General features: G+C 42.7%; 1 protein-coding gene and 1 long non-coding RNA gene across 2 annotated transcripts; one reads left to right on the top strand and one right to left on the bottom strand.

The window, feature by feature from the left end:
- Window positions 1-2,340: 2,340 nt before the first annotated feature.
- Window positions 2,341-12,692, bottom strand: COMMD9 (COMM domain containing 9). The gene is made up of 6 exons (XM_028727875.2): window positions 12,587-12,692; window positions 10,953-11,078; window positions 10,276-10,415; window positions 9,503-9,537; window positions 4,298-4,401; window positions 2,341-3,274 (listed from the first exon to the last, which is right to left on the bottom strand). Exons 1-6 carry the CDS (start codon window positions 12,650-12,652, stop codon window positions 3,134-3,136), a joined length of 612 nt encoding a protein of 203 aa, XP_028583708.2. The 5' UTR covers window positions 12,653-12,692; the 3' UTR covers window positions 2,341-3,133.
- Window positions 12,693-12,769: 77 nt separating this feature from the next.
- LOC114596368 (uncharacterized) lies at window positions 12,770-23,933 on the top strand. Its single transcript, XR_003706512.2, has 4 exons — window positions 12,770-13,678; window positions 19,328-19,594; window positions 23,124-23,226; window positions 23,754-23,933. It is a non-coding gene; the product is annotated as an uncharacterized LOC114596368 (long non-coding RNA).
- Window positions 23,934-25,247: the final 1,314 nt, after the last annotated feature.

Genomic DNA, 25,247 nt, shown 5'->3' with positions numbered 1-25,247 from the left:
ACTATATGCAAGCATGGCATCACTATGATCTCGTTTGTGAGGTGCTGCACAGGAACACATCACAGAGCACTCTGAACACACTATGGAGTTCCCCTGAAAAGGAGTCTAGTCCGGAGACAGCATTATTATCAATTTGTGATGGGGTGGAAGGTTCGCAGGCTATGAAGGACTTGCTCACAAATTTATTGACAGCTGCACGAATCATTATAGCTAGAAAGTGGAAGATGCAAGCAGAATATTGAATGGAAGAATGGTATAAAGAGGTGTGGGATATAGCTATTAATGATAAATTAACATGTGCCATTAAGGTAAGATGGGGAATATGCAGAAATGATTTTTGGGAGATATGGAAGGCATTTGCAGAATTTATACTGTTAAAATGGAAAGGGGTCAAACCATCACAAGAGGTGTTGAAATTTTGGGAGATTGGATAGTTACAATGGAATGGTCTCGGTGGTAGGGTGCACATTTTTATTCTTATTTATTTATAATTATTACTTGTCCAAAAAATAAATAAATATTAATGGGGTCACTTTTTCCCATGCTTGCTTGCTTATTTATTGTTTTATTTTATTGAGATTATTTTTGTAAAAGTAAATAAGAATAGGGGGAAAAAAGGAACAAAAGAAAGAAAAGGAGTCTACATAAATAGGAGTGCAGAGCTATCAAACAAAAGGAGGGCTATCCATGGGGTATCAGCAGAGGAACAAAAGACACTAAGAGGGACTGGGAAGAGACAGAAGCCCCTTACAGATGCTCTCTTCTCCTTACTGGAACACCTGTTGGCAGGTCCTTGGCAGAAAACTATACCCTGGAGCAAACTGCCATGGGCATGCCAAGGAAGAGTGCAGAGCTCCCTTCCTGAGTGCATGTCTCTTGGGTTAGGCTGGCGCTGTACATATGAAGAGTCCTGCTGCATCTGGCCCAAGGCCCACCTAGTCCAGCATCCTGTTCTCAGTGGCCAACCGTGTAAAGTTCACAAACGGCACCCAAGTGCAACAACCCTCTCCCTACCTGTGGAACCCAGCAACTGTAGCCCTCCAAGGCACGTAACATTTCTGATCTGCGCTTCCCAATTCTGCCTCTGTGATGCTGCCGCTGATTTACACTAACAGAGGCTCTGATAAAGCACTTCGCAGCTCCTGCAGTTCGGCTTCCCCCATTTGTACGGCGGGCTTAATAGTTGTTGAATGGATGCCATATAAACACAACGTATTAGTGCGATTAACCGCCTCAAAAATTGCCGTAGGATACAGATAGCATGGGAAGCGGAGAGAGAGAGCCCTGCTTGGGAAGGAGCCGAGCCTGCCAGCCTGACGGTGGGTATCTGCACTGTGGCTGCTGGAAAGCAGCGAGCCCATCGGCAGCTGAATTATTAAACCTTAATCAAGTTACATTGAGTGGGCGACAGCTATTCAATAACGCTCGAGCAATTCCAGCCACACAAGGCTTTGCAGAAAATAAATCAGCCAGCCATTTTATGTACAAAACTGTCCACAAAGAGGGAAGGATGCAGGGAAAACTGTGTAATTAATAGCGTAGAATTAACATACTGAATGCCAAAATAAAAAAAATGAATGAATGTATTTCAGGTGAAGGAAACAAAACTTCATGTCTTTGTTTAAAGGAGTGGAGACAAGACACCTGCTTGCTTTTAGGCCAAGGGTGCAGAAACATTTTTTGGCACAAGCGCCACATTTCCTCATGAGTAACTTTCTGGGGGCCAAGCTCCAACAGTGGGTGGGGCCAGAGACAAAAGTGGGTGGAGCAATAGTTGTGGCTCTTCCTTTTAAATTATTGTTTATTTATTAAATTTATATACTGCCCTTCATCCAAAGAGTTCAGGGCAGCTCACAAGATAAAAATACAGGATAAAAGCAGTAAGCTACATTCCAGCCATTCAAAAGCCAGTTGTCTACATGCATGTGCAGATGTGTGTGCACACAGCCCTTTCCATTCTCTGTCACATCAAGCAAGAAAGATGAGAGGACACCTTTGAGTTGGGCAAAAAGCAATCAGCAAAAGCTGCAATAGAATAGACTCCTCCCTCAGGAGGTGGTGGACTCTCCTTCCTTGGAGGTTTTTATGTTCTACAACTCTATGATTACCTAGTTCAATGCTGTTCATGTAGCAGTAAAGGGGTGGTTAAAGGGTCAGTTAAACACAGCTTACAGAAGAAAGAAAAGGAGATCTCGGTATATCATGAACTTTAAAGATGTAACCCATGGGTTGAAAGGGAAAGAAGAAAGAAGAATAAGAAATCCACAACAGCACACTTCAAAGTACCAAAAGAAAATGCTAAACTTAATCACCAGAAGAAAAACAAGGAAAAGGCCCTGGTTTGTTTGTTTGTTTTATTTAAAGCAAACATAAATCCATATAGCACAATCGTTGTATTTTAAATGAAACGCTTAATAATTCATAAATGTGTGCAGTGACTTTGTTGCTACAGGAACCAGTTGCCATTAGCAACCTTTCTCAGTACATCCAAATCTATCAGAGCCTCCTGTTAATGCCAATATGAAGCGACAAAACTTTCTTTCCTCCATCATCATTGGTGCTACTTGCTACTGAATTCATTCCAGCAGTTTAAACTTGGAACTGAAAAGTTCACACACAAGGTATTTCTGCCGCGCAAGAGAACGCACTGCAGCCTGGACGTTGTTTCTAAAGCTGTGCCTCAGTGAGGAGGAAAAGACCAACATCCCACACTTCTCAGCAAACACCTTTCAAGAGTGCGCTGAGGCTGCAAGCCAGCCTATTAGCCATGTTCATGCTTCTTAGTCCCCCATTTCAGAGGCAGAAGACACAGTCCTCTTCATTGGCTGCTCTTCGCTCCTGCTACAAGCTGAGTTATGAGCCTCTCTAGGAATATGTACAAGAGGAGGTTCTGATTGTCATTATGAGCTTATGTCAGGCATTGGAGCAAGAAAGTGTTGAAGTCTTTGCTTCTGAAGGGAAAAAACCCCATGCCATTTCATTGAAAAGTAAAAAAATAAGAATGATGTTTGGTTATGAGGAGGAAGAGAAACCCAAAGATTGGCTGTTGGTAAAATGTCACAGCCAGGTTGGCAAGACAGGAGAGTTATCTTCCACATGCGAAAAGCTGTTGGAATCCTTTAGCCAGAAGGCTTTATTTATTTGCAACGGCAGAAAGCTGGTCCCGTATCCTTCCCAGGCCATCTAACATAGTGTCCAATGTTTGCTTATTCAACTCTACTGTCAATGCTGAGGTTGTGAAGTCATTCCCGCACAAGGCAGCATCTTCCTGAATCTGAAAAAGAAAAAAGATCCCAGAGCTTGAAATCACCATCAAAACCACCTTCTTGGTTTAATCCCAGCCCTCCTTCTCTTCTGGCAGATTAATATTTCTACTGACAGAGAATAGGGATATTTCCCTATCCTTAAGGAACACAAAATGCCTTCTCCAATGTGCAGCTTCTACCAAACCCAGCCAGGAAGGATGGTTCAGTGGGCAAGCCATAAATTCTAAAGAAGGGCTATTCAACAAGATGTCCTCTCCAATATTCTTGGACTACAACTCCCACCAGACCTGACCACTAGGCTCTGCTGGCAAGGGCTAATGGGAGCTGGATTCCTACAGCATCTGCAGGGCTTGGCTACATCTGCTTTCTTGAATTCCAGTTTATCTAGTCACCTTTCAAAAAAAAGGAGTCACAGAAGTCCTAACCAGAGACCAACCCGATGCTTTCCCTCTTCTGGGTTAGCTGACTCAACATACCTTCCAGCTATGTCTGAATGCAGGTTTGCTGTTCTTGCATAAAACAAGGTATGCACAAAAAGCTGGCACTTCTGCTTTGCAGTAGATGCAAAGTCCCCATCACTGAACAATCACCACTCCATCAATTAAGACTCTATCAAGACAGTGGGCTGGAGCCACACTTAGCTACACTTAGTATGGATCTAGCCCACTTAGTGTGGATCCAACCTAGTTTATGGGATTTTCACCACTGAAATAAATGGGACTTTACACTAAAGTCTTGGTGATATAGTGTGACCTGTTAATAGTGTGAGTAAGCCATTGTACAAGTAGAGCTTCAGAAGCTGTGGGAAACTGTCTAGAGGCCACGGGTGAAAAAACAGTCACAGGCAATCATGTGTCATCACAGATGCTCACAATTTGCAACTCTCCTCTGATTGTGCTGTGGCTTTTCAGTGGCTTCACAATCCCAGACAAGATGTAAAGCTAAGATAATTTCTCAGCCTCTGGTAAACTGCTGATAGGTGGGACTGTGTCGAGCATGGTGGGTCATGAATGGCTCTCAAGAAACAATACCTTCAGCTGCAGCAAGCAGGTAGGGACAGCCATTCTGCTGATACTGTCCGAGGAGGTCTTGATATCTACCCTCCAGTCCAGATCCACAAGCCGGGGCAGGGAAACTGGAATTAAAATGGAATGAATGAACACACAGACCTTTGAATTGTAATTATCAGGATACTGAACACATGGACCGCACTCCAAGGGGTCATTTCAGAGCTATTCAGGGGATAACTCTGTGAGCAAATTATTAAAAAAACCCTGGAAGGTTTCACATGCTAATGGTAAAACTGTAGCTTTTATATAAAACTTCATCCTCATGTAAGGTTGGGAAGAAGTGCGGCTCATCAGTAGAGCTTATGCATGTCGAGGGGGACCAGAGTTCAGAGTCAGAACACCCCAGGCGGATATGGCTCAAAGGATCACAGGACCAAGTCAGACCATTGGTTTTGTCAAGCCCAGTTTGGCAAGGCGGACTCATAGTGGCTCCCCAGAGTTTCAGGCAGGGACCTCTCCCAGGCCTATCTTGAAGATGCTGGGGACCTTTTCCATGCATAGCATCTCAAGAAGTGTTAAATTTTTGAAAAGCCGGATAATTATGATAAATAATGGTCTCAGAGGTGAAAAAAGTCTGTGCTCTGTCAGTCGGCTTTGGCCTCTTCCTAATCAGGTGGCAGGTGATGTGGGTGACCTCCACCCAAGACCTTGTTTCATGCTGGCATTGGGAGGATTTAAAATATGTTTCCAGCATTGTTTGCTGTGTATGTTCTGGCTTTGAAAAGAATATATTGGCTCTTGATCCTGCCAAGATAGACAAGCCATAAATAAGAATCAAGCTGGCTAAAAAGAGCCCCATTTCCCTTGAGAACGCTAAAGGTCATACAAGGCTTCTCTTCAAGCAGAGACAAGGAGGGTCTGGCTCAGCCTGTTAAAATGACAACAGCAACAGCAGCAGCAGCAGCAGCAGCAGCAGCAACAACAACAACAGAGCATGAACTCTCCACTTTAGCCCCCAGAGCTGTGAAGAGAATTCAGACTAGGCAAGGTGTCCCCAAGATTGCCATGTGGTTGCCTGTATGTTGTTACTGGAAAAGGAAGGGAAGGAGCACCAGAAAAGATGGAGGAGGCCCCTGTTGCCTGCCATAGAGCAATGGGGTAATCATTCTCTGTTTCAGCAACGCTTAAAAGTCATACGTAGATTTCTTAACCACTAAGGCTGTTTTTAGATTTTTTTTACATTGTTAAATAAAGTTTATTTAAATCTCATTTCCAGGTAATACTGAAGTGCATGTTTGAGAGCTCCAACACAACATGATTAAGAAATCCAGTCCCAAGGTTATCCATGCAATGTAAATTTAGCACTGATTACATGTGCATACTCACTACTATTAGTCCTCTCTGATTCTATGAAAATACTCCCATTTTCTTGATCGAACCTTTTTATGGTCTGAAGTAATAGTTAACCATGCATCATGGATCTATAATGGCAAGTTGCCCCTTGATCCTTTGTTTTGCTGTATTGTAAAATATTCTGATGACTCAATGAAATATTTTTTTAAAAAAATGACATACATTTCAAGCCCATTTTCATATCTGTAAAAGCCAGAAATTTTGTTGTTGCTTTTAATTTTAAAAAATCAGTTTACAGGGTGCCAAATTCTGTATCCTTAACCTTAATTCTGCACTTGAATAGAACAGAATTAAAAGAATGTCGGCGAACATTTGAAAAATTGACGGAATGAGCACAATTATGACAGTGGTCTCATTTTTTAAAAACTATTTACTAAGTCCCACTACATTCAGCAGGGTTTACTCCCAAATAAGTGTATACAGGATTTTGCCTCAGTCCTCCAACCAATCTGGCCGAACTGACTAGGAGTTACCTTCGTGCATTTTTTAAACATCTCTTTCCATCATCCCCCTTCGCTCTGACAAGCTTCTAGTTTGAGAGGCACTGTGGGTAGGCACTCAGCAGCCACAAATAAATCAGGCTCTGAAAACCAACCAATGGAAAGAACATGACTGCAAATCTGGTGCCTGCTAACAAAAGGATGCCCTTATACTGCATGGGATATCAGCCCCTGTGTGCCCCAGAGACACTTCTACTTGATTGATGACTCCTGGAACAAAACCTTGACCTTATTTCTAACAGAGCTGCAGAAAGCAGCAATCGTGCAAATGTTTAGGAAGCAAGAAATCCCAAATATTCTAAAGATTGCAATCCTAAACAAACTTATTAGGGAGCTAACTCTCGTTGAACTCAATGAGACTTGCTTCCAAACAAGCATACTTGGAATTGAGGCTTGCTCAATTTATCTAGCAAGTTATTTGAATAGCTGCTTTTTAATTCAACGCCACAGCTGAAAACCAGCTAAGGATTTTTAACATGGCCTTTATTAAACAACCACCACCAAATCCTAATATCACTACATTTAGGGTTTCCATCTTTATTTTATTGTATTCACATTTCTTTTGCTGCTCAGTAACACTTGCTGAAATCTCTTGCTGAGAATGTCAGTTGGAACCAAAATGGGAAGAGAACAGAAAGCTTCTGTTCCAGAGAACCATAAGATTGTAGAGTTGGAAAGAGCTATGATTACATATTGCCAGCAAAACTGGTAGCTGCTAATAGACTTAAGCTTCATAAATCTGTCTTAACTCCTTAAAAAGTCAAGCTGGGGCTCATTAACAAGGAGTATTGTGTATCTGTGATATAAAGAAGCATTTTCTCTTGTTTATTCAGACTCTCCTGTCTGATCAGTTTCATTGAATGACCCAAAGTTCCAGCAGCACAATACACAGAGAAGGAAAAAAAAACCCCTTTTCTATCTTTTTTCTCCATACAATGCATAAAGCAGTTCAGTGGTGGAACAACTGCTGTACATACAGAAGGTCTCTCGTTCAATCCCCATCATCTCCAGGTAGGTCTAGAAATGTCTCCTGTCTGAAACGCCACTGCCCATTAGTGTTGACAAAGCTGAGCTAAGTTGACCAATGGTCTTACTCGGTGTAATGCAAAACAAAATTCCTTCCAGTAGCACCTTAAAGACCAACTAAGTTAGTTCTTGGTATGTAACTGGAATCGGTGTAATGCAGTTTTCTATGCTTCTCTTATCTATTGTGTGAGAACAGACTAAAATAAGTTTGTTCAGGTTCTCTGCACACCTTTTACTCCTTTCTCCAATGATGCGACAGCCAACCTAGCTGGTATCCTGTTGAAATAATAGATTCCTTGCCACGAAAAAGCATCAACTACAATAGTCCACTTCTCTCTCCCTCTCCCCCCCCCCCCATCTTGTGCAAAAACAAAGAAAGCCAACACAGCTGTAGGACAAGGTGGGGAGAGGAATTTATCTAAAACGGTGTTTGAAAAGAAGTCAACCTTGTATTGGCATAAGCTACCATTTGTTTTTCCCCTGCCAGAATGAGATACCAGTCCTCTCGTCCAACATCACAAAGACACCATATGTGCGAGCTGGAAGAGCCAGAGGCAACATAGAGAGGATGCTCAAAAATTAATTCCTTCCACAGCCAAAGGATAAACTTTGTACTGGATAATTGCTAACAAGGCTGCTACATTATATGGTGAACCAAGACCAAGATTCCCACGCCCTACTAATAACTCTGCTGGTAAGTGAGCACTTAACTGAACAAACAAATAAGCAATCACATTTTGCTTTCCTGTTTACTCTTTCTTCCACTTCCTCTGTTTCCTATGTTGATTTTTAAATTGTAAGCTTTATGGGACAGGGGCCAATCCTCTCATAACATGCACACTGGTGGCACAGTTTAGTTGCTGAGGTTTCATTCCACACCTTTTACTAATGAATAGAATGTAGATCCTTGTAACTCGTTCATACAGCACAAACATTCCATATAGAATGTTGCTGGTCAAAAGTTAGATAAGTAGCAGAGCTAAAAAAGATGGTTTCATACAAAGAACATACGAGGAAAGGAGCTGCCACTACTGACACTATGTAAGTGTGGTGATGATGGTTATATTATTATTATTATTATTATTATTATTATTATTATTATTACCCTTCATCCAAAGATCACAGGGCAGTTCACAACATGAAAACATATAATACAAAACAAAAACAAACCAATAATCCCCCTACGGCAAACACATTTAAATGTCCTAATCAGCCAAAGGCCTGGTTATAGAAAAACATTTTTGCCCAGCACCTAAAGATACGTAATGAGGGTGCCAGGTGAGTCTCCCTAGGGAGAGCATTACACAAATGGGGAGCCACCAAAGAAAAGATCCATTCTTGTGTTGCCACCCTCCGGATTTCTCGCAGAAAAGGCATATGAAGAAGGGCCTCAGATTATGACTCCAGGGTCTGGGTTGGTTCATTTGAGGGTGGGGGAGATGGTCCTTGAGGTACTGCAGTCCCAAGCTGCTTAAGGCTTTAGAGGTCACAACTAGCACTTTTGGCCTGGAAGCTAATTGGCAGCCAGTAAAGTCGGGCCAGGGTCGGTATAATATGCCCAAAGAATATTGCCCCAGTGAGCAACCTGGCTGCCGAGTTCTGAACCATCTTCAGAGGCAACCCTCAGCATACAGTGTTGAAGTAATCTAACCTAGAGGTTACCAGAGCATAGACAAGAGAAGTTAGGCTATCCCAGATAGGGGCACAGCTGGGCCACCAGAAGAAGAAGAGTTTGGATTTGATATCCCGCTTTATCACTACCCGAAGGAGTCTCAAAGCGGCTAACATTCTCCTTTCCCTTCCTCCCCAACAACAAACACTCTGTGAGGTGAGTGGGGTTGAGAGACTTCAGAGAAGTGTGACTAGCCTAAGGTCACCCAGCAGCTGCATGTGGAGGAGCGGAGACACGAACCCGGTTCACCAGATTACGAGACGACCACTCTTAACCACTACACCATGCTGGCTAATGGAAGCTAATGGAAGGCACTCCACATGACTGAGGCCACCTGAGCCTCAATCCACAGGAAAGGATCCACAAGTACCCCCAAGCTACATACCCGCTCCTTCCTAGGGAGTGTAACCCTATTATGAGCAGGCAGCCTCCCATCCATTCAGTCTAGGGAACTGCCCACTAACATTGCCTCAGTCTTATCTGGATTGAGCTTCAGTTTGGTGCCTCTCATCCAGTCCATTCCCAATGCAAGACAACCTAATAAATACCCTCCATCAATGTAAGGATAACCATTTCAGAAATGGGAACTGCTCCTCCACAAAGCCCATTACTTACTTTGACTGGCTTGTGCTTCATTTCTCCAGGAAGAGCTGAAAAGAGCAGAGAAAACGCAAATATGCACCATTTGTCTTTGAAACACAGAGTAGCAGCAGGGACTGAAGGTGGATTCAGGGAAGCTATTTTGCCACATGAAGTACCATTTTGCAGTCATCAAGTCTGAAGGAGCACAAGAGGTTTCAGCCCCACCAGTTTTAATAAACCAAAATTTTGACAAATTCCAATATGCAGTGGACTCTATGGAGGGCATTTGATCTAATTTAGAGTGCAATCAGATCCACGTCTATTCAGAAGTAAGTCCTATAGAATTCCAATGGGGCGAACTCCCAGGTACGTGGGGCTATGGCTCCAGCCTTATTCCACCATTCAGGGAGTGCAAAAGTCACTTCCTATTGAGAGGGACAGGTCATCCCTGCCTGCCTTTAATCCTAACACATGGTGGCCATTTAATTGGGAATCTGGTGTTACCACACACCCAATGACCAGCTAGAAAGTAGGGACAACTGGATAATAGTGTGAAGCCTGACTAACCTACCAATCCACTGCCTTTGGGGTTTTTTTTAGTCCAACACCACAAACCTAATGGGAAGGGCTGCAGCTCAGTGTCACAGCACATCTTTTGCATGTTGAAAGTCCCAGGTGTGATCCCAGGTATATCCAGGCATGGCTGAGAAAGACTCCTCCCCGAAACCCTGTTTGCCAGTGGAGACAATGCTGAGCTATATAGATCAGTGGTCTAATTCTATGGAAAACAGTTCAATGACACTTACACATTTTCCAGGATTATCTTGGTCAAGAGGTTTTTAAGATTCTGGTGAAATCCTTCTGGAAAGAGGGCGAGAATTTCTTCTGGTGACGTCAGGCCATGATAGACTGTGTGTCTTGTAAGATTGTGCAAAGATCGGATCAGCTGCAAGAGGAACCAGACAGATCTTTCAGCTACAATGTCAACAAAACGTGGCAATCTCTCTCTCTCTCTCTCTCTCTCTCTCTCTCTCTCTCTCTCTCTTTCAACCCAGCACCAACACACTATATCATATATATGCACTCTGCTGCCTGATTCCCATCAGTCCAGTTCACCATTTGGCCTCTGCCCTTTAATCCTGAACCCTGATCTCTCCTTGTCCCCTGAGCTAGAGGCTCTCTTCTTCCTGTTCTGAGCTCTTGCTGCTCAGTCTTTACACCTAACCAGCCCCTCCCTCCTCAGGATGATGATGATGATGATGATGATAATAATAATAATAATAATAGATTTATACCCCGCCGATCTGGCTGGGTTCCCCCAGCCACTCTGGGCGGCTACCAACAGAATATTATTATTAATAATAAAGCGATAAAACATCAGGATCTGTCAAAAAAGCCAACTTGACTTAATAGTGCAACACATGTCTATTCAGTGGGACTTACTCCCAGATAATCATGCACAGGGTTACAGCCTAAATCTTACCTGACTTGCTTCATTTGGCGTAACCGAGAGACTGGAACACGTGTTCTCGATCAGTTTGTCAGAACCACCTGCAGAGCTAGAAAAGCACTCCTGGCATAACTGCCGAACTACATCCTTTGATGAAGCCTGGCAAAGAGAAATGAACAGTGAGCTTTTTCAAAACATAGGATATGGTGCAGCTCAAATTTATCTTTGCACAAACTAAAGAAAACTAGCTCTCATCAGCTGCCATTAACCATGTAAGCAGAACTGGATCCCATCTACAGAGGTTATAATACCTCTTAATATCATAAACTGAGGGTGGTGGTGGGGAAATTGGAAAGGCCATAGATGTCATGTCGTTACAGTTATCTATTCTAATCTCCTTTTCAGGCATGGCTCACTGATAACTAGCGCTTTAGCTGTGCAACCTTATTTTATAAGTATTTATAAACTGCGCTTTCATAAAGTCTGGAGGTGCAATGCAATGGGACTTAATGAACGCAATTGTGAACACAGGATTGTGACTGTAAAAAGAGCCCTGCTGGATCAGGTCAAAGGCCTGTTCCCACAGCGGCCAACCTTCAAGCAGGACCAGAGTGCAGAAGCACTGTCCTCACTTGTTACTCCAAGCAACTGGCATACATTGGCATACTGCCTCTGACAAGGGTGGCAGAATGTAGGACTATCAACAGCTACTGGCTCGGATGGCTCTCTTCCATGAATTTCTGTAATCTTCTTTTAAAGCCGTCAAAGTTGATGGCTGTTACTACATTTTGTGGGAGCATGAAGGAAAAGGTTAAATTTCCAACATTCAGGGTCATTGGACAGCCCTAAACAATCCAAAGGATATCACCATCAATGAAAAATCCCACTCATGTAGTCTATAAAATGTGACACAATGTTTCTAGGCATGCATCCTGGTTGATTTTCAAACGGAAGAATGAACCCATTGAAAACACGATTCTGCTACAAACGGATTCTTTGAAAGAGGGGAGGAAATAACAGTGACTTCAGCGAACTTCAATCTGATCAGAGCTCCAATTCTGGCTCCACCATGACCTCATTTGAAGAGCTTTCTTTTCTTTTTTATTTATAATTTTCAATTTTATACATTTCAAGAATTTTGTAATCATTTTAACGTTTTGAAACTTGACTTACTTCCCCCTCTTTCTGGGGTTCCTTAAATTTATTTTTTACATGTTCTGCATATTCCAAATTAACTTACTCCTTTATTCATGTATACTCTTATAAAACTGCAAATTATTATAGTAATCCTGCCAATGTTCTTATCTGTTCACAGTTTATTTGTAAATATTTAATAAATTCTTTTATAAAAAGTTTGTTATCTTGATTTCTCATTTTTGTATCCGTTCTTCTTTCGCTGGGTCTTCTTCAATCATTTGAAGGACTTTCGACAATCCCTTTTTAGCCACCGTCCCTGTCCGACATAACTGCCAGGGTAAAGATACATTAAAAAATGTGCAGCACTTTGGACGTTAGCAGTGCCATCGCGGTCGAATGATATAAATAACTGATTTTCAATATCACCCTTTCACCCCCACAACGTGCTTTATACATCATTAAAAATTATCAGAGCTGAGAGATCTTGCAGTAAACAACAACTGCCCGCAAATAAAGAAATATGCACCTACTTTCAGCAAGATCTGAAGCGCCGCGAAATCCTCCTCGCCCACTGCAGCCATACTTCCTTCTCTCATGTGACCTGATGCCACCCAACATCGGAAGAAGAGAGGGGGATTGTAGTCACGTGGCAGCTTGTTTAGGCTGCTTTGCATTGTGGGAGCTGTAGTCCCTAGGTAAGCCTGACGGAGGAGGAAGCTTGTTAGGCTGCTATGGGGAAAGTATCTGTTTGGCAACGGAAGTCGTGAGGCCCGTTTCCCTGGCGCAGCTGGTTCGTTTTTCCTTAACCTGCGCAACAGAAGCTGTGTGACCCTGCGTCAATTTTACAGGGCTGATAAATGGCGAGATACTTAGTCTGATTGTTAAAATTCGGGTTGCACCAATAGATGCCTGCTTCGCAAGATGCAAATCAAACCAGTTTGATTTGAAACCTTGACCGAGGAGAAAACGAAAGACGCGAGCGCGCGCGCGTATTTATGTGGAGACAGCGTATCTCCAGAAAACAAAGGGACTATTAAAGAAGGAAAAATGTGGAGTTAATTTCTCTCATAGAAACAAAGGAGGATGCTTCTGCGGTGTCATATCACCGATTCATCAAGTTCAGTATTGGCTTGGCATGATTTCTCTTCCAGATTCCAAAGCAAGGAAACCACATCTGGAGATGCTAAGGACTGAATCTTTTGCATGCAAAATATGCACTCTTCTTCAATGTTGCAATCCTTCTCAGGCACTAGAAAATGATAACATGCCCATAGCTACTAACTTTCTTTTAGGTGGGCCCTCATTTGAGCTCCAGGCTGCCATTACTTTATGGGAGGGATTCAGCGGCATCCTGACAGAACGGGCTTGCACAATTGAAGTCAGATTCTGTGCTCTTGTTCAGCAAAGGCACATAAAGAACAAAGTGACTTTTTGTAGTAGAAATGCACTAGAAAGGATGAGGTAACAACCATAGATAATAGAATCCTAGAGTTGGAAGGCACCCTTAGGATCATCTAGTCCAACCCCCTGCAAGGCAGGAATATGCAGCTGTCCCATACGGGGAATCAAACCTGCAACCTTGGCATTATCAGCATCATGCTTTAACCAACTGAACTATCCAGGTTAGAAATCGTATAACTTCAGCGGAAACAAATTGGGATGAACCCTCAGTAAACAGGTTGTCTGGAGGCAACCCAATAATTTGTTTTCTAATTTGTTGTGGGTTTAAAAAACAAGTAGCATGCCAGTAATATTTTGCCTGTGCCCTCATGGCTGCAATATAGTCAATAAATCAACACTTATACAATACAGCATATGGTATAAATAGGGGGACATTTAACCCCCACCCCCAATGTTTTAGTCCATAATTCTGCTGTCACAGCCTACTTTTTCAATCTGCAGCTCTCACTCCCAAGTAAGTGCTCATGGGTTTAGGACAGTTTTCCTAGAATGGCTTCACATGAGTGGGAGAGGGGTGCCATTTGAGCTGTGAATTCTGTTTTGATTGCAAAGGGCTTTCTGAACAAGGGAAGGGGCCTTAGCTCAGTGGTAGAATACCTGCTTTGCATGCAGAAGGTCCCAAGTTCAACCCCTGGCATCTCAAGGTAGTGCTGGAAAACTAGAACAGGAGCTGGTTAATGTGGACAATACGGACCTAGATGATAGACCAAGGATGATCCTACATTGTATAAGGCAGTTTCTAGTATTCCTGTTCCAGTAGCTGGATGTCTGAGTCCTTATTGACATGTGACATCAGAAGCAGAACCTGCTTGCCCTCCCTTAGCTACATTGGGCATTGTGCTGTCTTCAGACATTCCAAGGGAAGTTAGAACAAAGATTCATAATAAATGCTTCCTGAGCACATTCTCTGTATACCTTAAATTACCGCCTGTCCTCCACCCATATTGAAGATCAGGGAGGAGCCCACGCTTAGGCAGGCACCTCCAGCTGGGACTGGGAAATGCCCTGTGCAGAAACCCTGGAGATCTTCTGCCAGTGTTGACAGTACCAAGCTAAATGAACCAATGGACTGCCAGTATAAGGCAGCACCGTATGTTCATCTTCCTATGTGATCAAGCCCCTGTTGGCTCAGATTAGACTTTTATAGGCTAGTGCTGTTCAAACAGAGCAACAATGGAATCCAGCTGTGCCCCATGTGAACTAGGCATGTGCCTTAAAACAGTCCCCAGAAACCTCTGCCATGTGCCAGATGTATCCTGCAAAAGGTACCCTAGAGTGGGATATCTGAAAGCTACTGTTCTAGGTCCTAGAGGCTAGTGAGTAAATCTTCCCATGCAAGAAAAGTTCAGATCCCATTTCTGTGAGCAAGATCTTCTTCTTCTGCCCTATTTAATTCATCTCTATCCCACCCACAGTGCCTTATATATTACATATTCCAAAGGCTTCTTTATTTCTGCATATCTTTCAAACTGCTGGCAACACAGGTTTCATTTGCATTTTTCTCCTGAAATAAATCAAAGATTGCATGTAACCAAACACACAAAAGTTGTTTGCACTGCATTGGAAATGCAGGACTTTCCTAAGGGATGGGCTCCTGTTTGCAGAAGTCCTGGGTTCAATTTCAACTTTCTCTAGATCAGTTACAAGAGTAGAAGAAATGCCAAAGAAAGTATAATTTCTCTTCTGGTTGTTTTTTTTTAATGAGCAGTAGGAAGAGAGATTCCTGAGGGAGCTGTTTGAGAGTATCATTTTACCATCTGCGGCCTCTTGAAATTAATTAAGATTGATCAGCTGTGAGGAGGGACCACTTATATGGATTCCTTTGAAACATTAAAGAGACTTTAAGGAGACTGTGTAGTAGAAAGCATTATCTGCAATGTGAAAGAAAAAGCGCAGACATTTTCTATGCAGCTTTTCGCACATAGAATTGCTATGTAGTTGGTTAACAGATTTCTGGATGTGCAGGCTCCTTGATTTCTCAATCAAAAGTGCACGTGCAGAGTGCATCTTTCTATACCTTGGGCATATGTAATATTGATTTGCACAGTCTGAAGTTGTGGGTTATTTCCTGACTCTGAATTGTTCTGTCTGGAATAACCCTGGTTAAATTCCTTGATTGTCCTGTGTGGTGTACTTTTAATAGTTGCTCTGTTATCAGAGTTCAAAATTATTTTGTTTGTGGGGGGTGGAGGTATATGATAGCAACCCTGACACTTCTCCTGTTAAAAGGATTAAGCAGTTTTGAAGTGAATTTGCACACAGACAAGAGCTAACCATAGTTTTGGCAGCTGTGGGCTTGGTGGATGCCAGGAGAACTGGCTTTATATATAGCAATCTATTTCTTTTAAATAGATTTAGAGTTAACCAAACAGCATAAAAGTGTGTTGTGTAATATTGGGCTGCATTCAATCAACCTAAATCCTACTCAGAGCCGAGCCGAGCCGTTGAAATTAAAGCACTTAAGTTAGCCATGTCCATTAATTTCAATAGGTTTACTCAGAGGATGTTGAATACCTCTCATTGTGTCTGTAATTATCTGCACATCTAGCAAATGCTCTTCTCAACTCTGCTTAAACAGGTACTTTGGTTAAAAAAGCGAAAATTCTGGCGGCAGTGCTGGACACTTTTATTATGTGGTTGATCTTGTCTCAGCTGCATTATACCCCACACCACCCTGCTATTTTTCTAGAAAAAGAGGTGCCGGAATTCACCATGAACACATTCCTTGTTCTCTTATAACAGCAATGGTGCCCACCTGATAAGTGCTGGAACTGAGTCCTGGTGAGTTCCAGTGGAAAAAAGCCACACACACACACACATACAACTCATACACTCATACACACATACTCTCCTGAATAACTTTTAAGGACATTGACTGAGACTGCTTCCACACTCAGATACTTGGCTTGTTCAACAAGGATGTTTTGCTGTCACCATTATCACTTTTAATGTGCTACTATTGCTATTTTCAGTGTTTCCCCTAAGGCATCGGTGTTGCTTATTAGTACTAAACTAGCCACCACAAATATTTCCAAACTCAAGGGTCATACAAATAGGACTAGTTAGCAGCATGGCTAGAATGCCTGTTGCGGAGAATAATATTTTTGTATTTAGTATCATAGTATGATGTGCATCATTTGGACTCATTGGTTGTGTCATTCCCGGGGATGCTTGCTTATTGATTGCAAAAGCTGGCTGACGTCTTTTTCAAGGTCTTGGGCTCCCTCCGGTTCCCCACTCTCACTCCATTCATCTCTTTGAACTGTATTCTCTTTGCAGTGATTACTGCAGCTCATTGCCCGATGTCCATTCATAGGAAATGCATTACCTTTTATCTTGATCAGATCACTCAGTCCTTGGGCTATTATCTAATTGCATGCTCTCACTCTGAAGGCTCTCACCCATCTTTCGGATATTATCTCCCTTCCTTTGTGGGTGGGATTTAGAGGCAGCTCGACCCTCCTATAAGGGACAGCAAGGCAGCAGCTTCCTGAGATGGCAGATTTTGGATATCATGAAAGATAGCTGATGGTTTTGCCCTATGGGGCACAACCTACAGGGAAGTCCCCACCAAAGTGAAGAGCACTTGTGGTTTTGCATAGTCTCCATGCATTCCAATGTTGCTTGCATAGGAGAACTTCCTAATGGACTGTATAAACCAACCTCTCATGCACCATCCTTTAAAAATAATTATTACTGGAAATTTGTAGCTAAAGATTTGGGTAGATAGTTAAAATGGATTTTAGGCTGCATAAACCCCGAAAATGGGCATTATGGGAAAGTGGCAGCGGTAGGACTGGGCATGGGAGACATATGCTGGGTCTTAACTTTGTTCAGCTCAGTCACGCGATCCGGCAACCCAGCTGAACTTACACTGGCGAAAAGGGTGGTGTAAGTCAACATCTATTTGAAAGGTTCATGGGACTGCATTTTGGTTGCTTTGGGGCTATTGAATGAGGACTACTATTTGCGGCACAGCAACACAGGAAGAGCAACTATCCTGCCTCCACACAGCTGTCTAGGGTGTCAATGGGTTGGTGTTTTTGTTGGCCCCTACAAAGGGCAGCTTTTAATTGGTGACCACCTTACAGCAGTACAGTCACTTTTATGTTCAATCTTAGCTTTGCTTATCTCAACGAGGCACACACTGGTGAGGTCAGGATTGCCAAAGGCAGGACAACACATTTCTGGATCATGATTGGTTTGGGGAGGAATGTTTGTGTTCTCACAAGTGGTTCCAATGCTACTTTCACAGATCCCCAGCTAGATGATGAAAATTGAGAGTAGATGTAATATCTGGCATATAATAATATCAGAACCAAGGTGGTTCTTTGGTCACCCCATATTAGGCCAACCATTTTAAAAAATTGCTTTCCTCAGAGGAGGCTGAAAGAAGAGTGGCCTTTGTTGTTTCAAATGGTGACAATGGAACCTGTGGTTCTAGGAGCACTCAATTCCCGTACACTGTTATTGTGAGCAGATGTAACATTCCATAAGAGCTACCAGATGCCAAAATTTGGCAGGACTTCAAGACCTTTATTTTTGTGCAATAGGGATCTGATCCACTTAACGTCATCATGAAGAAGAGATACTCTAAAAGTTAATGGCTCTCATCTAGTACAAGGACTGGCTTTCCTCAACTGTGTTAAATTCTCTGCAATAGTACCTTTCAGTTTAGGACCAGCCATGTTCTTGTGGCTTTCCAAAACACAAGATGTCCAGAGATGAAAAGGCAATTTACATTTGTTTTCAGCAATCCAGTATCCAGTGAACCTGCCCATGGCACAATATCAGTCCCAAATCTAAGTATGGGTCCTTGGGGGACAATTTCACAAAGCAAAGATGAAAAGGCAGCATTATCATTTTACAAAGAAGGGAATCTCATCATTCTCAGTGGGTTTATTTCTAACTAAACATGTCCATGGGTTGGGTAGCAAATGCAGTGAACTTGCAGTGGGCAAATCACCATATTTGAGCATGGTCCACTCACCCATCTTCACATTATTGGCCTGTTTTTGTGCATGATAAATTTAGTGAAAGAAGCTAATGGTTGATTATGAGTTTATTACCTCATGTGAGGAAGTTTCAACTGAACTGATCATTCTAACAGGCTCCATATAACTAGGCATCATTGAAAGGAAAGATAAACCCATCTGCACTTTGTAGGTGAGGATGATACTGAAATTTTATTTGTACTGTCCATGAAATGTAAGGTTTCTCTGTCCTTCAACTGATTAACATTTGGAAAATTTAGAAGAGAGATGGCAATGATGGTCATTTCCAGTGGCTTCCAGATGAAAAGCCTTGATGAAAGTTTTTGTAGCTCACTTTCACTTTAAATATGATAATAGTTTGTGTCAGACAAGTGAAAGAAAAGAGAAAAGTGCTCTCAATATGGACATGCACCTCTTGGTTTCAGACAAAGACAAATATCATGTAGAAGCAGCTGGAAGGAATTTCCTTTGCTTGACTGTGATACATCTAAGCTACCAGATCACCTAAAGGAAAGTCAAGACAACTCTTGATATTATTTTGTCCCCTAAAGGACTTGAGACAACCGTCCAACCTCTCTGGTACCAACATGCAGCACAAACTATTCCTGTAAGGATTTAAGCTGATTGGGAGCACCATATTGGTGCTGGTTTATAAAGTGTCTAATTGTGGTTGTAAAACATCACCACTGATAACATAATTCAAAGCCAGAGCTGCTCCTAGGAATGCCCCACTCATTTGAGGAAACTGAAAACAGGAACCTTCCAAAGGTCATTTTACATGTTTAATAGCACTTTCTCCTCTTTTTATGCTCTCAGAAACCCTGTGAAGCAGACTAGGCTGAGACACAAAGCATTCAAACAAAGCCTCCCACACGTTCAACGAAAGTGTGATGCAGAAAGCCCCTGCCAACCACACATTGACACTGATGCTCCTGTTGATTGTGCTCTTCCTTGCACTCTGTTGCAGCCTGCATGCATTCAGTGGTCTGGGGAAAAGGGTCATCTTATCACCACTGAGGGAAAGATCCCAGGAGAGAGACAGAGAGAGATGGCAGAAAATGGCTTCAGAATCCTGATGACTTGGTTTGTTTCAATATCCTTTTATTGTGATTTTATTCATTTATTTAATTTTATTTTATTTATACGCCAACTTAAAAGTGGAATATACATAAATAAACATGTGCCTGGTGAATCAGGGGTCCCAGTTGGGTGGAAGAATCTGACAACCTCCTTATCTCTAGTGCCCAAGTTGTGAGCTGTGATGGCATTCCTACTACATGCTTGTGTGCTCATTGCATGTGTGCACTCCTTTTGGGGGGGGCTGGGGGTAAAAATAAGGTGCTGATACTCATATACATAAAAATGTGGTGGGTGCCAACACAAACCAGGTCTCCCCAGTTCACATCCGATTTCTCTACCGCTACCTAACACTGGCTCCCTGTTGTTGCTTTAATGAAATTAACCGTTTTACTTGCTTTTTGATACATATCTTCTCTACTCTTGTTTAATCCAACTGGCCAACTCCTTTAGAAACTTTAATTAATACCCAGAACCCTTGTAATATCATGATTCTTTATAGAAGGGTAAGACACCGTCAGGTCGATTAAGCACCCAATTGAGCCTGAGTTGGGGAAAATTGGTGTAGCGGTCTCTGATCAATGGAAACACTTCAGTTTAATAAAAGGTGAATGAAAGCAGGTTTCTGTTTGCCTTGGAACATTTGTTGTTGTTGTTATTGCAGCCCTTTGCAATTGGCAAATTAGGGAACTGAGCCAAGCTCTGAGAAGGAGGAAGGCAAAAATCGACTTGAAACTGAGGCAATTTTTAAACTTCCTCCCGTGGAAAACAGAAACAACAAAAGTGAACAACGTGAAGGAAAAGAATGTGATGGATGCTTGCTTTGAAAAAAAGGTTTAAGAGTGCAATTTGAAGGTTAAGGGTGATGGGGCACCAGTGGCGTAGCGTGGGGGGTGCAGGGGGGGCCGTCCGCACCGGGCGCAACATCTGGGGTTAGGGCAAAGCCACAGGTTAGGGGGCGCAAATCCACGGGTTAGGGGGCGCAAATTACTTGCCTTGCCCCGGGTGCTGACAACCCACGCTACGCCACTGTGGGGCACAGCTGAAGGTGTTTTAACCGCTCATCTAATGCCCTGCTAGGCTGTGTGGCTGCTGCAACAGAAGTGACGTTGGAGGTGCATTCTTCTGACCCTCAGTCCATTTTGCAGTTGCTTTTTTTGTTTTTTAATTACTCCTGGTGGAAACAATAGAATGGAAAGAAGAAGGGGAGATGTAAACCAGTCCCTGAGCCAAGTTTCTGAACTGTTCCCAACATACCCCCCCCCCTTTTTTTACTTAACTACCGGTAATGTCAGTGTCACGGCCATGGTACGTGTGACAGTAGCTCACTTTCCTCAAAATCACTTACGATCCCAGCAATGCAGAAAGAGCACTCCAAAACTTCAGCTGTCAGTACTACAAATGTCTTCAGAACAGATTTCAGAGGAAGACAGCACTAGGGAAAGGAATAAAACCTCAGAAAGTGACATGGCTATAGATTACCTTGAGCCCATGCAGATTAGCATTCAATGAAGTGAGCTCTAGTTCAAAAAATAGCCATAACAGAATTTGTAAAATCTTTAAGGTGCCACAAGACCTGTTCATTTATATTTCTTATACTGTGACTCACCGTCATTCCAAACACATGGTTGGAATTAGGAAGCAGTGCAGGGGATAAGGAGAATTGGAGATACCTGGGTTCAAATCCGTATCCTTCATTTTAATTATTTATTGATTTAACGTATTTCCATCCCGCCCTTCCATTTAAGCAAGAGAAACACCGCCACCATCACTTAGGGTGACTTGAAACCAATTTTGAAAACAATTGCAAACATCTCAACAAGAATTTAAATGCTAAAAGATGGCACAGCAGATGAGCACAACCTGGGCTAGTTCTATAAAAAAATATCAGAAATACCAAAAGAGGAAGGTCCTCATCTGGCGACAGAAAACCATCAGAGAGGAAGCAAGACAACCACCACAGGCTGGCTATTTAGGGGTGGGAATCAACCACCTACCAGCAAACTCAGGTTGCACAATGACAGTTGAGTGATTTTTGTGCAATATAGCCATTTCCCCGCAAAGCCAGACACTTTGTGATTGGGAAAGTGATGGGGAAACACACTGGAAAGTGTGGGAGGACAATGGTAAGACACAGCATTGTCCAACATCCCCATAAATTGGAACGTACGCTCAATAAATAGCCTAACCTTCCTGTAACTTGTGTGCAAAGAAATCAGGAGCAATGCTCAATAAACAGGTTGTCTTGAAGCAACCACTGAGTAAGATGGTCCAACCCCCTAGGTGTTGCCACAGAGAAGGCTCACTGCTGTATCCCTGCCAAAATTACCTTGGATACCAGCAGGATTGTGAGGAGAGTCTCTTTAGTACAGGTGTAGGGAACCTTTGGCCCTCCAGATGCTGATGAATGACAACACCCATCACCCCTGACGATGCTAGGGCTGATGGGAATTGTAGTTTAGCAACATTTGGAGGGCCAAAGGTTCCCCAGTCCTGTTTTTGTGCATCTTAAAGAGCAGGCAGGCAACCAAAGACAGCCATTTAGGTGTCCTGATCCTAATCTGTGTTTCAGAGCTTCATATAGCCATGAAGTTTGCTTGGCGCTCTTGGGTCCTTTATAATCTCTCTGTTTACCCTTTCTCGCTGTGAATATAAAATGGAATTGAGCTGAGAAATGTGTGTGTTGCTCTGAGCCCCTTGAGAAAGGGCAGGCGGAAATGTAAAATATTTTTTCGGAGGTAATATAATTTCAAAAGTTATTCCACCACATTACTCACTGTGTGCTTGTATAAACTTTTTAAAAAACAGTAAAAGCAACAAGAACAAGGTTTTGCATCCAGGCAATTTAAACATAATCAGAGGGTCTGTTTTCTCTAACCAATATATATTATGTAAATTAAGAGGGTGGGGGAAAGGTATAATTACATTTATTTAATAATAATTCTGCTACCATAATTTGCATGTTTTAGGCTTCTGGCTACATGCACAAATCAGAAACAAATATAATAATCAGTACATGGAAACAGAAACAAAGCTGTACTAGAGTCGGGAATTAGGCTATGTGAATGAAACACAGCATTTAAAATTCCATTCTCATTACGTTTGTCTTTTGAAAGCATTCCTCTCCTTGTGACTTACCAAACCTCTTGATTTGTTAACTTCATCGCTTCCAGTCTTTGCCACGAGGTGTCACTGGTTTGCCCACCCATGGGACTTACCCACTGCTGTCATCTTGTTCCCTTCCTGTTAAAGAGAATTGAATGCCATTGCTCATTCTGATCAACGTTGGAAACAAACAGCTAGACGTGGAAATGAATGCAACTTGTGAAAATGTTGATATGGAGCTGGAGGGAACGGTATCCCGTAAACATCAGCTGCTTAATTCTTTTTCCGTTTTGAAAATAATGAATTTAGCCTGTGCTTGAGGCTCTGCCACACCATTAGGCAGCTGCTCCAGATGGCAGATATTGTGAACCATTAAAGAGCAGCACACTGTTAGTTATTTAATTGACTATGATATTTTTACTTCTGGTAGGTGCCATTTGGATTTTCTACCTCAGGCACCAAGCATCTCAGAATTGGCTTACGGCTCCGGACAGTGAATAGGCACAAGAGGCATAAAGAAGAATTCTTCAAAGGTGAGAGCTCGCAGCCTGCACTGCATATATCAGGGGTCACCAACATGCTGCCCACAGGCACACATGTGCCCACAGAACCACTTCCCTCCCTGAAATTAAGCTTGAAAGAAGCATTCTGTTACTGCCAAGAGAACAGGCCATGGTATGAGTTGCAGGGCATGTCAAGTTTTCAAATGCCCCCTGAAAGTTAGCAGCCCCTGGCATGGGTCAATGTCATGGATTGGCTGGATGTAGAGGCACCAGCTGGGAAACCCCCAAGGGAAACCCCAGGGGAAGAAGGTCAGAGCCAGGGGACTGGTGGTGGGACAACATTGAATGGGCAGAGGAAGAGGAGAGAGCAGACTGGAAGGAAGAGGTGTCAGAAGCAAAAGAGGGGTAACAGGGTTTAGTGAGCAGGAAGAGGCTGGGGCAGAGAGCAGGCCAGGCTCAGATGCAGAAAAGGAGGCTGGAGAGGAGAGGGGCCCAAAGAGGCAGTCTCCCCATCCTGCTGAGACCAGCTTTCCTCTCCCTTGGTCTCCTAGACCTAGAACACAAAGAGAAATGAAAAGGACAGAGGAGAGATTGGTTGAATGCAGGCACAATCTACCATCTGCTTGGAAAAAACCCTGGAGGGGAATGGACCCAGGAAGTCCTTGCAGCTGCCTCAATGGGGCAAGAACTACTGGGAAGAGTTCTGGGATCACTAGGTTTGCATTGTTTTGATTTTTGTGAATAAAGAGTTAACTTCACAGAGACCAGTGTTTTTTTTATTGCAGACCTTCACCTGACTCCAGCTCCTGACATTCAAACTGTGCTGATCCGGTATAAGGCTTAGTTTAAAAATTAAGAAGCAAACAGATGAAATCAGTGTTCCAAAACTCTTCTGGCCTCTGACCAAACAGATACGTACAAAATATAACACCAGATGAAACAATTCCCTCTCTTTTAAAAGGCCATATATTTGGGTAAAAATTTCATCTGAACCACAGTCTATTACCTGGTAAATGAAGCTTGCTTAGCAAAAATTAATACAGGCATTTTCTCCAGAAAGCAAAACAGTTACCACTATGTACCAATTCATTATTCTAATTCCCATCCCTGGATCAGGAATGTTATCATAATTAACAGCAGCAGCTGTCTGGGGCCTGAAACTCACAGAGAGGCATAGAACGGAAGAGATGTGCTAGAGACATCAGGAGGAGATGTTTGCGTGGCAGAGCCATCTGTCAATCTGTCACTCCTCTGCTCTTTGGGGGATGAGTCAGAGCTGTCTTCAAGCAAGTGTCTGAATGGCAAATGCTTGACCATTACCCCTCTGGCAGATTTTGTAGCTGTGCCACTCTTGACTGAGACCAGCAACTGCCACTATGCTGCACCAACTCAGAAACAGCGAAGTGTCATCACAGCTGCCTCTATGTACTCCCTCTCATTGCTTGCCCAGTTGGGGAAGCATCATGGGATCCAGTCACAGTTGCCAAATCTTGGCCCATTCCATATATTCCCTGAAATAGCACCATAAATCCTGCTGCAGTGATTCTTTAATGTGCTGTGAAACACTGGGCCTGCCAGTTCTGAATTCTGCATCATCTTCTGGCAGACGAGGTAAAGGGAACTTGCAAATTGTGGTGGAAGGAAGATGGGGAAAAGAAGTGGGAGGGGGGTTACTGGTTTGTTCTGTTCTTGTTTTTATTATGTATTTTGTATTGTTGTGTTTTTGTGCTGCGAACTGCCCTGAGATCTTCCAATGAAGGGCAGTATCCAAATTTAATGATAAATAAATTAAGTTGAGAAGACAAAGAGGGGTGATCAGAACAAGAATTCCCTCCCCATCATTTTTGTGTAAGGTTCCACTTGGATCTGGGGGAGGCTAAGATGCCTAACCACCCCCTTATTTATGAAGTCATTTATTTAGATTTTTAGCTGGCCACATCTCAAGGGGCCTGAGCAGATCTACGAGTACCATATATTAAAACATGTAAAACCTAGCCAGTTAAGATCAGTGGAACGAACAGATAACCATTGTTATCTGAGATAGTCAAGAA

The sequence above is a fragment of the Podarcis muralis genome, chromosome 1, assembly GCF_964188315.1.
Source record: "Podarcis muralis chromosome 1, rPodMur119.hap1.1, whole genome shotgun sequence".
NCBI classification, from domain to species: Eukaryota; Metazoa; Chordata; class Lepidosauria; order Squamata; family Lacertidae; genus Podarcis; species Podarcis muralis.
This window is presented reverse-complemented; position numbering and strand designations above follow the sequence as displayed.

Bases quoted from the DNA above. Each gene is read 5' to 3' on its own strand.
- COMMD9 (XM_028727875.2), bottom strand. From the start codon at position 12,652: ATGAGAGAAGGAAGTATGGCTGCAGTGGGCGAGGAGGATTTCGCGGCG. The intron at 4,402-9,502 runs GTAAGTAATGGG...TTTTAATTCCAG, and splicing joins TGAAGCACAAGCCAGTCAAA to TTTCCCTGCCCCGGCTTGTG. The intron at 3,275-4,297 runs GTATTGTTTCTT...TTTCTTTTTCAG, and splicing joins CCTGCTTGCTGCAGCTGAAG to ATTCAGGAAGATGCTGCCTT.